Raw genomic sequence first — 14,084 nt, forward strand, 5'->3', positions numbered from 1 at the left:
TTAAAACTCTTCTTTTCTAGCACTAGTACTTCTTTTTCGAGTTTCACTCCGGACAAGGGATGCTATCTGAGGTGCCGAGTGGTTAATTCGGTCCTTCATCTTGACAATTGACAACTCAAATTTTAATCCGAATAATAGACAATTCAGATTTTTATACTCTCGAAGTAGATCTGAGTTGTCCATATCGAGATAAACGGCCAAATTGATCATTCGACACTAATGCCAAGCACTCCGCTTAGCGGCATCTGCCAATCCGTAAATTTTTTTCTCATGGCACATCTTCCAATTACGAGTAAAACCGAATAATACCTGTCGTCTCACAATTCGGTTGTCATTTAAACCGTTTTTCGTAGTTCCGTCAAATTGGAATCATTCCTCCCTCCTTTGTTTTTTTCCTGAATTTTCTCGCTTTGTTTGAGTGCCCACTTGTTTTCTGTTGGTTGGAGCATACCCATTGTTTTCTCTCTCTCTCTCTCTCTCTCTCTCTCTGTGTTTTGCCTTGTAAGCAAAAACAATCACTCCACGCACTCCATTACTCCTATTTATTCGCCCACCATCGATGGACCTTAATAATTGAGACAAAGACAACAGACCTCTCCCTCTCTCAATTCTCTCTTTTTGAACCTGAATTCATGGCCACAAAGATGTCCAACACCAAGATTCCCCATTTACTCTACGCAGCCCTAATTTACGTAATCCTCAGCTTTAATTTCACTGAATCTGTCCCTGAAGGTGCACTGGTCACTCAGATTCCCGGTTTTAATGGCACTTTTCCTTCCAAACACTATTCCGGGTATCTTTCTTTTCTCTTACTGATATACCCTTTACTGGATTTTAATTGCACATGGTCATTTTCAGTTGTGGTGGGTCTTTATCCCTTTATAGTTTATTACTGGTACTGTTTTCTAATTTGACATGGGGTTTATAGGTATGTGACCATAGATGAAGCTCATGGGAAGAAACTGTTCTATTACTTCGTTCTCTCTGAGAGAAATTCCTCGACTGATCCAGTGGTTCTCTGGCTCAATGGCGGGCCCGGGTGCTCAAGCTTCGATGGATTTGTCTATGAGCACGGTATCGACTTTGAATCAATTTTTGATGTATATATATTATGTAAAGATTCTTGTTTTCTTCCGCATAGTAGATGGTGGGATTGATCTCGGGCGGGCACAGACACCTGGGTTATCAAAAAAGATACTACTTGTTTTTTCTCTCTTCTTTGTGGTATCACTGGCATGTATTGTGAATGGTGAAGATTATGCACTTATGTTTCTGTTAAGCCTGTGTGTTTGGATTGTGGATTTGTAGAGGAAATTATGAAGGGAAAAGAGAAGGTAAATGAAAAGGCAAGAATATGATAAAGTGAATATGCTAATTTTATTTACACCAATCTAGATTTCATATAATTTCCCCATAATTTTCCTTTCCCTTGGTAAATCCTTCCCTTGGATTTCTTGATCTTCGGTATGGTTCTGACCGCAATACCAATTTGTCAATTCAAATGCCGTGACAATTGGAATTGGATGCGAATACCTCCTTGATTTTCGTACTTCAGCTGCGTAATTGGGCTAAATTCAGTGTTTTGGATGTTGGAAATTTGAGAGAAATGATTCTCTCATGTATTGTTAGTACTTTCATCTATCTGCAGCACTTACTTGTCAGTTACCAATTTAGTTTCTCCTTAGTTCCAATGATTTGCGAACGGAATCTTTGAATGGTTATGCAGGGCCGTTCAATTTTGAAACTGGAAACACAATGGGAAGCCTTCCCAAACTGCATCTCAATCCATACAGCTGGTCCAAGGTTATGATTTGTTTTGAATGCTTCTTTCGTCTAAATAGATGTCAATACCCAATATCTTCCAAACTTCTTAAATTAGCTGCTTAATGGATGATCTTTGCGCTAGCAGGTCTCCAACATTATATATTTGGACTCCCCCTCTGGTGTTGGATTTTCCTACTCAGCAAATGAATCCGATTATGTTACTAGTGACCTGAAAACGGCTTCCGACTCACATACATTCCTCCTCAAGGTACCACCATTTGAAACAAAAAACAAGAAAAACGTAAAATTATAGAAACTTTTGGTGGATGTTAATGTGGTAACGTTATTTGGAACTTTTTGTTATCTTGTAGTGGTTCGAGTTATACCCAGAGTTCCTCTCCAATCCGTTTTTTATTTCTGGGGAGTCATATGCTGGAATATATGTGCCAACTCTGGCTCATGAAGTTGTAAAAGGTTCTTATTCTGTTCTATGTCATGTATATGCGTGTTGAAATGGGTTTGACGCCTAATATTAAAATTTGGATCTTGTACAGGACTCGACGCCGGTGTGAGGCCCATTCTGAACTTCAAGGTACCCCCTTTTTACGAGAATCTACTAAAGCAGCGGTTAACAGTTTTAGATTTATTCGCTTATAGTAAATACTGCATGCAGGGTTATATGGTGGGAAATGGAGTTACCGACGATGTGTTTGATGGCAATGCTCTTGTTCCCTTTGCACACGGGATGGGCCTCATTTCGGATGAACTATTTGAGGTGGGAACTTGTCTTTTCTATATTCATTCAAGTTTTTTTGTGTGTGTGTGTGTGATTAACCTATATTCATTCTAGTTTCCTCAACCTCCTTAAACAAGTTACTGCTTCAACCTATGCCTTACGGTGACAACTCTTTAGGGAACCTACGGTTCGAGTAACAGTTTGAGTACTACTTCAACCTACGTTTCGAGTTATATACCACTTACATTAAGATTCATATTTATGAGTAAACATAAGTAAGCTTGTTTGGCTACTGCTTTATGTTTGGCAGCCTCTATTTAAGGGTTTGTTTGGAACCTAGGGAAAAAGAAAAAAAGAAAGGGAAAGTATTTCCCTTCTTTGGTTTGAGAGGAAATAGGGAAGAAAATAGCAAAACAAAGAATAAATCACAGTAAATTTCCTTCCACACTTTTCTCAAAATTTCCTTTTCCTTTCCTTTCTTTTCCTCAAGTTCCAAATAGGTTGTTAGTCTTGAGATTAACATTTCTGTAGGCGCAGTTGACACAAGTTTTAGTCCGTACATGACATCAGAACATCCGATGGGAACCACGGGAGTGACCAAAAGCTGATTACAGACTTATGTGAAGGAGGCTACACCTTTTGCGATTTTGCTGAAGGACATTTTCTGTATTTACTGATGTGATGTTTGTTAGTCCTAATAAAAAATCACTTGCTAGCTGATAAGAAAGTCGAGGAATGTTATCCTCAGATTTTTGGCTTTGCGATGTTTTTACCACTTTTACGGCATCCCGTGTGGATATGAGCATCTCTGTCACTGCTGCTGTTACTGCTTGAACCTACTGTGTGGTTATGAGCATCTCCCCACAAGGGCCACAGGCCCATAAGGCCATAACCAAATAACTATGCACAAAATATCAAGTAGCTGACTATTATTTCTCCCCATGTAGACAATGAAGTATATTTCTGATTCCTCGTGATTGGTACTGCAGGAAGCTACTGCAGAGTGTCGCGGAAACTTCTACAATCCAGCAAGCGACAACTGTGAAAACAAGCTAGCGAAAGTTTATGATGTAAGAATTCACTTGCTAGTAGTGCCTAGTGTTAAGATATACTCCATCACTCCCCATTTAGATTTGGTATTCACTTTCATATCATGGCAAACGCAGGACGTCAACGACCTTAACATCTACAACATACTAGAACCATGCTATCATGGCACAAAAGCTTTAGATACCATACTTGGTAATATAAAGTTGCCATCCAGCTTCAGGAAATTAGGCGAGACTGAAAGACCCCTTCCCGTGAGGAAGAGAATGTTTGGCCGTGCATGGCCTTATAAAGCTCCGGTAAGAGATGGAATCGTTCCAACTTGGCCACAAATTCTCAACAGCGAAGATGTCCCATGTATTGTAAGTGACTGAAGCTACTACACTTGTTTGACCTTTACTCAGCTGATTTAGTTTGCTTGGTTTGTTAAACGTGAACTTTCGATTCTTCAATGTTTTTCAAATCTATCAGTTGAGGTTTGAGAAACCACAGATAGAATTTTTTTAGCATAATCTATGAGCTGGTGTTACTCTCGTTGTATGCAGCAGGAAAATGGCCAACAAAGGCATTTGACAATTCTCTGTGAACAGCTTTGAGCATCATATAGAAGTTACTTTTTGCTTCAAAATCCATTTTCTATGTCTGGCTGTCTTTTAAGAATTACTACATGGTAGGATTATTTACCTTAATTTTATTGGCCTCCTCAGGCTTGGGCACCACTAAAATTAATTGGTTTATCATGGTTTGAATCTAATATGCAGGATGACCAAGTTGCATCTTTGTGGCTCAACACTGAATCAATTCGGAAAGCAATTCATGCCGAACAAGTACGATTTAAGTATCTAAATTTCTACACGCTTCAAAGAAAACAGAATTATAATCCCTGTAATGCTTTAGGAAAGTGTGTGTGGAAGATGGGACTTGTGCACCGGCAGGATTCAATTCACACATGATTCTGGAAGCATGATCAAGTACCACAAGAACCTGACTTCCCGGGGATATCGGGCGCTCATATATAGGTATATCAACTTCTAAAACAATACTTACTGCTCCATTTTTTGCATTTTCATATAATTGCTAAAACTGATAATATTGGAAACCCTCAGGAGTCAGGATAGGTAGAGAAATGGAAGTCATGCAGTAATTTGGGTATTGGGTTGGACATGCATTGAGATTCCAAATTTTTGCTCATGAATGTGTACATTTGTGGCAGTGGAGACCATGATATGTGTGTTCCCTTCACTGGGACTGAAGCATGGACTAGATCAGTTGGATATAAGGTTGTGGATGAATGGAGGCCTTGGACTTCTCATGGACAAATTGCTGGGTAAGTCTATACTTCGATAGATTAATGGCGATTCAGTCTCCCACTAGAGGAGTTAAATGCTGCTGCAAGAAAAAAACCCAGAAATTTTCTCTAAAGTTTCTCCCATCTATTGCAGATACCTACAAGGATATGACAACAATCTCACCTTCCTCACTGTCAAGGTTAGTAAATGTGGCGGCCGTTAACCGGTATCGTATATGACCCCAAAAAAACACCAGGCATCTAGACTAAACGTGAGGGTTTTTTAAATTCGTTTTTCCTTTTCTTTCTTTTTTGAGTTTTATACTTGTGCTGGTGCAGGGATCCGGACATACTGTTCCAGAGTACAAACCACGGGAAGCGTTGGACTTTTATAGCCTTTGGCTGGAGGGAAAAACAATATGAAAGAATTTCACTGGCTTTTCATTGAGATGGGGAGGAGTGGAAATAGTGTTATTTGATGTTTCCTATTCTCCAAGGATATTTTGACCACGAATAGGAAACAATTAGTAATTGATATACAGGCAAAAGTTAATGGATGAAAAGGTGGGAATAACCATGTGATGTACCAATTTTCCTGTATTAATGAATGAACAGAGCTTATTATATATTACTGGCCTTTGCTTTAGTGGAAAATGGTACTCAAGAAAGCTAACAATTTTAGGAGAAAATGTGAGTTGGGAAGGGTGTGTGTATTTTTGCAAAGTTTCATATTATTGTGTGACAGGGTGCACTAGAAATATAAGAAATTTTTTGTAGACAGATAATCTGTAAAATACGGAAATGGGAAGCTGCACAACACAAAAAGGGGTAACCTCCAGACCCTTGGATTTTTTTTCAATTTTTTTGACGGCGTAGTATTTCCGCCTAATGCAATTGGGTCCGAGAGAGACTACTCTGAAAATGTTGAAGTTAACTACCGAATAACTTCCAATGGCCCCAAAGGTAACTCGAACTGGAAAACAATTGGTTCCGTACCCAATCTTCAACTGATAATCAAACAATATAACAGTCTGATAATCATTCCAAAATGCTATGATCACTTTCTATCATGTAACCAAACCTATAAACCCAAACAGTCGCACCATCCTCCTCCTTAATCACCTCCCCATTAGCTCAACTTTCCAGAGATTAACAAAACCAAGAGAATTAGCATTAAAGCATACATGAATCACAACCTTACCAACTATGGAAATTGGAACACATCAGATCAAGAATTTGATGTCCACTAAATAAATCACCCAACAATCTAAGAAGGGGAAAAACACTTCGAGTACTCAAAGGGGGGGGGGGGGGGGAATATAGTATTCCCTATGTTCCAGGGAATTGCCGACTTCTCTCCATGTAGCTCTCAAGATTCTTCGTCCTTTTGTCATCTGCAAACAGGACCCGGGGGCTCTGCTGCCCGAAGGGGCACGGGAGCCCTTACCCACACTTTGCAAACGCTGCCGTTTTGATTAAATAAAAAATCTCAACCTTGCAATCTTATGAAGCAGAAACGTGATTATAAGAGTTTTAGAGACAAAATTTGATTATGTCTCTTTAAAATAATATTATCAGAATAGTAAGATCTTCACACATGTTCAAACAGATTAAAAATTGGACCACTTAATTTTTTAACCATATTTTTTAATATATAAACGGTCTCAAAAAATTAGTGCTCAAATTTTCACTCCGATTGAATCGGTGCAAAGATCTTGTTATTCTTGTCATATTATTCTAAAGAGTCGTAATTTATTTTTATCTCTAGGGCTCTCATAATCACACTTATACTCCATAGGGTCCTAATAAAGAATATATACTTAATATGAGAGCCCTAAAGATAAAAATGAATTACGACCCTTTAGAATAATATGATAAGAATAACAAAAACTTTGCATCGATTCAAACGGAGTTAAAATTTGAGCACTAATTTTTTGAGGCCGTTTATATATTAAAAAAAATTATTAAAAAATTAAGTGGTCCAATTTTTAATCTGTTTGAACGGGTGTGAAGATCTTACTATTTCTGATCATATTATTCTAAAGAGACATAATCAAGTTTTGTCTCTAAGGCTCTCATAATTACGTTTTTGCTCCATAGGATTGCAAATTGGTGGTTGAGATTTTTTATTTAATCAAAACGGCAGCGTTTGCAGAGTGTGGGTAGGGGCTCCTGTGCTCCTCGGGCAGCAGAGCCCCCGGTCCCTGCAAACAAGACCATGTACTAGTTGTTGACATACATAATATAAGAGAGAGATATACCATCTTTGTCATCTCACTAACTATTCAAAAGGGCAGAAGGAAAAATTTACCCACTAGCTTTTTTAAAAGGACATTTATTAAAAGAGACAATTCAAAATACAATACTAAACTATAATAAAGGGACAAAGGGAATAAGAAAATAACAAAAAAGACCATGCAAAAAGGTCCGGAAAAAGTTAGGTCAAAGACTCAAAGGGTTAATGTACTGAACAAAGCAACTTATTTGTTATGTATAAATCCATAGCTTGTGTTTCTAGTTTTTTGACCCCACTAATCGAAATCTCTAGCTCCGCCCATCCCAAGGAACAAATCCATTTTCAGTTCCATCATTTCTTCTCCATTACGGATTACTACTAGATTACATGCCGGTCAGCTTGATCTTCCATTCTAAGATAGTTTGGGTTGGGTTGATATGAATTTGATTCACTTAAGGATTAAAGAAGACACAAAGAAGAACAGAGAGTTCGAAAGTGTACTAGAAGATCTGGGCAGTTAGGACCATTATGTTTGAGCTGTAATTGTTTTCATTTGGGCATTTTTTAGGCCCTTTCGTGTTCGGGCCTGACCCGTTTTTTGGATTTTGCCCTCAGGTGTTTGTCCAACCTTGATTGAATTTCCATCCCCCTCCCCCTTGCTTGTTGTAATCTTTGACAAGTTCCTTAATAAATTGTTATTTTGCCGATATAAAAAGGTGGACTAGAAGATGGAAGAAGTAGCCTAGCTTGGTTTTGTATCCCACATCGGTAGGGAGAACAAAAGAAGAAGTGAGTGTGCTCTTAATAAAACAAGGGTGGTGCAGAGTGAAAAATATTAAAAAGGGTCGGCTGGCTAAATATGTTCTCTCGTCTTAGTTAGATGGGTGTTGTGTGACTATCAAGACATATGGCAGACATAATTTGTGGGACTTTTATAGGGTTAGCTCGTTGTGAAAAATATTAAAAAGGGTCAGCTGGCTAAATATGTTCTCTCGTCTTAGTTAGATGGGTGTTGTGTGACTATCAAGACATATGGCAGACATAATTTGTGGGACTTTTATAGGGTTAGCTCGTTTTGGCCGACTGTTTATTTCAATTCAAAATTTGCTATAATTAAATTGCATTGATATAATTCATGAGTAATTATTGTAATTATTTAATGGCAAAGTTGAAAAAATATGGATAATTTTGAGGATGAAAACATAAAAAACTCATGAAACAATAAAGTGTCTACTCAAATTTATTTTGACAAATTTTTAGATTCTAGTTTTTAAAAATCAATTTAAAATGTTTGTTAAAAATTCTACAAAAATTGATTTTTAGAATCAATACAAATTTTTTAAATAATAAAATTTTCATAATCTCGCAGTTACAACAAACATGTTTTTCCAATTCCTACCGAAAGCCAAAATTTAAAATCTACAACAAAACATATTTTTTCAATTCGTATTGAAAGCCAAAATTTAAAATCTACAAAAATTTAAAATCTACGACAAAATCGAAGCTAAATTCAAAAATTTGTATCCACATCTATCGATCTCTGTTGCAAACACTCCCAAAGACACCAATAACTCACAAACCAAACATGCCTCCCGAAGAACCCGAAAAGAGAAATTACCCATACCACCTCTCTTCCAAAACTTCTGTGATGCTCCCAAGTGGTATGGGAGCATCATACTCCCAATGAATTACAGCCTTTGGATTGAAAATAGATAAATCACAGCCCTTAGATCAAAACCAAAAACTAAAAATAGGGTGGTTTTGTTAAAAATGAGGCGGTTTTGACCTAAAAAACGGAGGATTACTTACCACAAAACAGGGTGTGGTAAGTTCTGCCTTAGTGAATGGTAAGTGTTGCCTTAGTGAATGGTAAGTGTTGTCTGTAATTCATTGGGAGTATGATGCTCCCATACCACTTTGGAGCATCATAGCCTTTGCCCCTCTCTTCTGCCCCGGCTTCTCAAACCCAAATCGAACCGGCAGCCCCGTCGCCAAGCATAGAATATATAGATTTCTTCCGACAGCCTCGTTCGTACATTCCGGCGTATAAATGATCCTTCGGCCTCGTACGTTTCAGAGGCGCTTCCTCTGCACCCAGATTTCCGACCACCCCCACCACTCCAACCACCGCTGCCGATGGCCGATAAAGCAGGTGACAAAGACCAATTTCTCGGAGGCGTTAGCCGAGTTCAAGACCCACATCCATGACACGGACTTCGTGGCCGTGTCGTTGCAGAAGACTGGGTCCTACTCTTCTCCCTGGCACCGAGTGCTCCCCGTCGACACCCCCGACACCGCCTATTTCAAGGCCAAGTACGCTGCCGAGAGGTTTCAGGTTCTTCAGTTCGCCGTTTGTCCTTTCTCCGTTAGGGCTTCAAAAGTCATCGCCCACCCGTGAGTTCCCCCTGCTCATCTCTAGTCCTTTAATCAAAATCTTTACTTATTTCATTTTATATAGTAGAGCACTTCAATGGACATTATCTGAAAAATAACCTTTTGAGTTATAGTCAAGTTATTTTAAATCAAATGTTTTTTTATAACTCAGTTGTCCGGGCAGCTTATGCACGCCTCGATTAATCCTGGTGCCCAATCCCACTGCACACTTGCCGGGAGCCCAATTAAAGTCGGAGCAAAGCTCTATATGCACCGGCCCAGAGGAGTTGATAAAAGTTAAGAGGTTTCAAACTTGAAATGGAGCATACCCCCAAGTCTAGACCAACCCCTTGTGGGTTTTTTTTTTTAACTCAAATGTTCAGATGCCATAACACTCGCAAGGTTTTTTTTTTTTTTTTAATTTTTTTTAAGTTTTTCCTTAATGTCTACTTTCATCATCCTATTCAGGAAAAGGAAGAGGATAATTTATTTAAGGTGTTCGAAACTTTGAATTTTGGGGGGATTGGAATTGCTAACTTACCATAATTAGTAACAGTTGAATAACTCTATGTTAGTTGAATTGTGTACTGCATAGTTGGGTTTTTTTGGGTCATATGATAGAAGAACCTATTGTAACCCTAACCCCAACCCAACCAACCACAATGGGTATCAAACTCCTCTCTATAGGATTTGAACCCGCAACCTCACAACACTTAATGCTGCTACACTACCACTAGAGTGGATGGATGGACAAAAGGTGTTAAATGTAGTGATGGAAATTGACAGAGAAAGAAGGAATTCAAAGTGGTAGGAGGGTTACCTCCTAATCTGAAATGGTTGAAAATGGACTTAATTTCGAGTCATAGAGACTTCAATTTTCCTTGAATGTTGGATACAACCAGGTAAGAAGTTACCATTTCCATTCCTATCTACTCCTAAAATGTATCAAAAGTGGAAGTGTTGGATGGAAACCTGAAGTATTCCAACACCTTCAGTAGCCTTTAGAAGAAGATAACCTAGGTGAGAGAAGGAAAAGGAGAGAGAGGTAACCACCTACGGTGCCACGTGAATTTTGGTGACAAGTTAAGTATAATAGGTATAGGGTCACAAATGCTAACAAGTTGACCTATATTGACCTTAGGATGACATTTCGGGTTTTAGTAACATTCAGTTGTCAGTTTTACTGTCTAACCCATGAATTAGGTAGTTTGGCTGATAGATTTTGATCGCTGTTGATAATGTTTCTTAGGAAATTTGGTTGCCTTGTTCAAGTGCGTTCAAAACTTAAAACAGTATTTGGTGCTCTTAACAGCCGTGTCATTATTTAGGTCCTGATAAGTGGTGACTAGTCAATTTTTGAAAGCCTGATAATCTTCTAACGCTTCTTCCAATGCTTTCTGATGATAAAACAATGATTTTGCTTTTCCAGTTGATAATTGATAGATGATTGTGTTCTATCTTTTTTGGTGTAGATACAACTTTCATCTGTTCCCAAGGGATGAGTTCAAAATAGGGATGCCTTCCTATAGTTTTTCATGCCAGTCATCATACTTGACATCTATGGCTCGAGAAGGTTTTGATTTCAATGCCTGTATATATGATGGTAAGTTGCTTGTTTGAATTATTGTAGCAGAGATTTGCTGTCTTAAAATATGATAGGGAGAATTTAAAAAAACAGAATTAATGTTAGGGAGACAGAGAGACTTGTTCTTTTATCAGCTTCAACTAGCCCACATTTTTAATTTACAAAAAGTCTTGAATGTTAACCAGAGGGGCCATTTATGGGCCTTTGCTTTGGACAGGCATATCATATTTATCCAGATCACAAGAATCAGCTTCGATAGCTCGGATAGGGAACCTTGTGCCTAGTAAATGCGTACTGCAATCCTCCTCTGCCCTTTCGGTTGCTGATGCAGTTTTTGTTGAAAGGATTAAATCACGAGTTAAGCATTGGATAAATACAATTAAAGACACAGGCCCAAAGAATGAAGGTAGATGAAAATTTTGCATCACATTCTTTTGATTTTTGACTTTCCTTCATGTCTAAACTATCTTCTTGTCAGGGACAGATGCATTAATAAATTCCTTGAGAAAACTTATCTTAGGAAGTGAACAGCATGGGTCTAGGCCATGCTTGAGCATCGATGTTTGCAGCGAACGCCAAGTGCAGCTTGTGGTAGAGGTAAGAGAATTGCTCTCTCATGCAACCATGTCATCTGGTTAAAGTGATAGAAAGGCGGATTATTTCACTTTTTCCACTAGGATTGGTAAAGTTTTAGTTCATGTCTTCTTAGGGTTTTTGTTTTGGTCGCAGATGCTGAGAGACTTCTCTGATGACCTTGTTCCTTTATTAAGTCCAGCCAAGGGTGGGGGAACCCAAGCAGTTCGAGTTGTTTTGACTGGCTCAAAAGAAGACAGGGAAACTTTTGAGGTAGTAAAAACCATAATCCTTTAGAGATAATGGATGTTCAAGCTTCATATAGTCGTTCTAATCTTGCTTTTAATGATAGAGGGAGCTTGAAAATCTGGAAGAGGAGCAAAATAAGCGTGTTCGTGGCTTTCGAGAGGTGATCGATTTGATTTCTGCTTCTCAGAAACCTGTTGTTGCCCACAACTCACTCAACGGTCCCGTCTCTCAAATGATCAACTGTCGCTCATTTTAAACTCTATTTGTTTACATTTACTGATTCTGCACTTTTATATTGCCCTTTGGTGCAGATTTTTCGTTCATTTATTCAAATTTCCTTTCCTCATTACCTTCTAGCATGGATGAGTTCAGGAGCTGCTTACATTTGGTTTTCCCCCACATACTTGATGTCAGCTATTTGATGAAGGAAATTGGCCCTCTCAGAAAGGTTACCAATTTACCTGCAGCTATTTCTTTTTTGAAAGGACGATTCTTTTCGCCAATTGATATGGAGATCAGTCACCAAGGTAAGTTACTTTCAGTTCTCTTGCATGCAATCAATTATGGGTTAAGCATGTTCCTCGGAAAATGCTTTCATGATCCCTAAAGGCCCTAATCAAACTTTTTAAACATATGAATGATAGCTATCCAGAATCACATTCCCATTTCCCTTAATGTTCCTGGCATCTATACTGAGCCTAAATTAAACCAAACTGACCAAGTTTCAATCTTTCAGCTGATGGGAATGAGGGCAAGATCCATGGCCATAATGTTTTGAGGATAAGCGAATTGTTCGCTAAACTGTGCTCTATTCTCAAAATTTCCCCTGAAACTCTCAAAGATGATGATAGCCATTTACCCTTGGTCCTTCAAGGCTATGCAAACACCTTCACTCCTCACTCCACAAACTCCCAAGACCCAGTTGACGAGGATGTCTCAATTTGGACAGACAACCCAAGAAAAGTTGAATGTAAGGATTTGGTTTTCTTGTGGGGATTCAGAGGTGGGATGTCCGCGAAAATGCTAAACAAATTGCTCCGCGACTCCCATGAAGTGTTTTCTGAAGAATTTGATGTGCGATTTTTGGATAGGAGTTGCGCTGTTGTTGTTTTCTGGAAGTCTGGTTCATCGGAAACTTTTCTGGAGGCAATTGACTCTGGAGGGAAATGCTGTGAATCGCTGAGGGAGATGATCTCAGAAGGCTTAAGGGCTGCAGATTATCAGATTTACAGGAGAGCTTGTCGGTTGGGTTTATGGAAATCAGATTTAGCAGATTCTTTGGACAAAGCTGTGGCAGAATGTGACAGTAATTCGGAAGCTGATTCCACAGGGCCATTGGAGATCTGTTGGAACAATGACTTGATGATTAACCTGGATGATTTGTAATGTGTAGTTTTTTTTCCTTTTTACTTTGCTATTGATATTGTAACAATTTTGATATAGGTCAGTGCCCTTATTTATTTGGGAGGCAATTTAGGTTTTTGCTGACCAAAAATGGAAAGGGTTTTCGTTGAATGATTTATTTATTTTTAAATGTGAAATGTAATTGTATTATTTCCTCAACCATTCCGGCCACTTTTTGAATTTCGTATCGTGCTTTTATTTTGAACCAATTAGGCTTCTGTATTGATGTTGGACAAAGAACTTGTTATGGAAAGTTGCTTCTGCTTCTACAAGTGTGCAGCTCAGAAGATTTGGGTAGAGTCTTATATTTGTGACTTCATACTGGACCGAAGTAGTTCGGAATGGGGATGCTGCCAGGCACTCCAATGCCTGTCTAGTTGGTTCCTAGCACTGAGCGGCCACGTAGTTCTTGGAAATTGAACACAGTTTCATCCGGTTAGTGACTTCTCCATTAATGGTCTCCGTGGGACTTTTCTGTTGTCACTGATTTAACAAAATGAACAAATTTCAAATAATCCGGCGTGGATTTACAATTCTCGAATTACTTGAGCTTTTCCTTGTTTTATTCTTATTCAAATTTTTTTCGCGCGGGTTAGTTTTGCTTCTAACTTTTTTTTATTATTGATTCGTCTCGTCCAAATGAATCAAAAAAGGAAAAAATTATGACTTTTACCCAAATATTTTGAAAATATTCAAGATAAAGCCCAATTTTTTACTTTATCGATTTTGTCTTGACAAGACGAATTAAAATCCATAAAAATCAAGCGCAAAACTAATAATTGCGAATTTTTTAATTAAAGACAAAACAAGAAAAAACCTAAAAAATTTA

At 38.4% G+C, this 14,084-nt stretch overlaps 2 protein-coding genes across 3 annotated transcripts; both read left to right on the forward strand.

Moving 5' to 3' along the window:
* Positions 1 to 632: 632 nt before the first annotated feature.
* Positions 633 to 5,461, forward strand: LOC131312740 (serine carboxypeptidase-like 20). The gene is made up of 14 exons (XM_058340681.1): positions 633 to 793; positions 929 to 1,074; positions 1,727 to 1,803; positions 1,910 to 2,032; positions 2,136 to 2,238; positions 2,319 to 2,356; positions 2,438 to 2,539; positions 3,490 to 3,570; positions 3,667 to 3,909; positions 4,309 to 4,374; positions 4,445 to 4,566; positions 4,761 to 4,874; positions 4,990 to 5,035; positions 5,175 to 5,461. The coding sequence occupies exons 1-14, from the start codon at positions 633 to 635 to the stop codon at positions 5,256 to 5,258; spliced, it is 1,506 nt and encodes a 501-aa protein (XP_058196664.1). The 3' UTR covers positions 5,259 to 5,461.
* Positions 5,462 to 9,007: 3,546 nt separating this feature from the next.
* LOC131312741 (poly(A)-specific ribonuclease PARN-like) lies at positions 9,008 to 13,414 on the forward strand. Of its 2 annotated transcripts, none has more exons than XM_058340682.1 (8): positions 9,008 to 9,465; positions 10,917 to 11,047; positions 11,247 to 11,435; positions 11,508 to 11,626; positions 11,759 to 11,875; positions 11,955 to 12,069; positions 12,163 to 12,378; positions 12,588 to 13,414. In XM_058340682.1, exons 1-8 carry the CDS (start codon positions 9,122 to 9,124, stop codon positions 13,235 to 13,237), a joined length of 1,881 nt encoding a protein of 626 aa, XP_058196665.1. In that variant the 5' UTR covers positions 9,008 to 9,121; the 3' UTR covers positions 13,238 to 13,414. The 2 variants fall into 2 exon arrangements, with proteins under 2 accessions (XP_058196665.1, XP_058196666.1); XM_058340683.1 differs by having other exon boundaries at positions 11,514 to 11,626.
* Positions 13,415 to 14,084: the final 670 nt, after the last annotated feature.

The sequence above is a fragment of the Rhododendron vialii genome, chromosome 13a (assembly GCF_030253575.1).
Source record: "Rhododendron vialii isolate Sample 1 chromosome 13a, ASM3025357v1".
Lineage (NCBI taxonomy): Eukaryota > Viridiplantae > Streptophyta > Magnoliopsida > Ericales > Ericaceae > Rhododendron > Rhododendron vialii.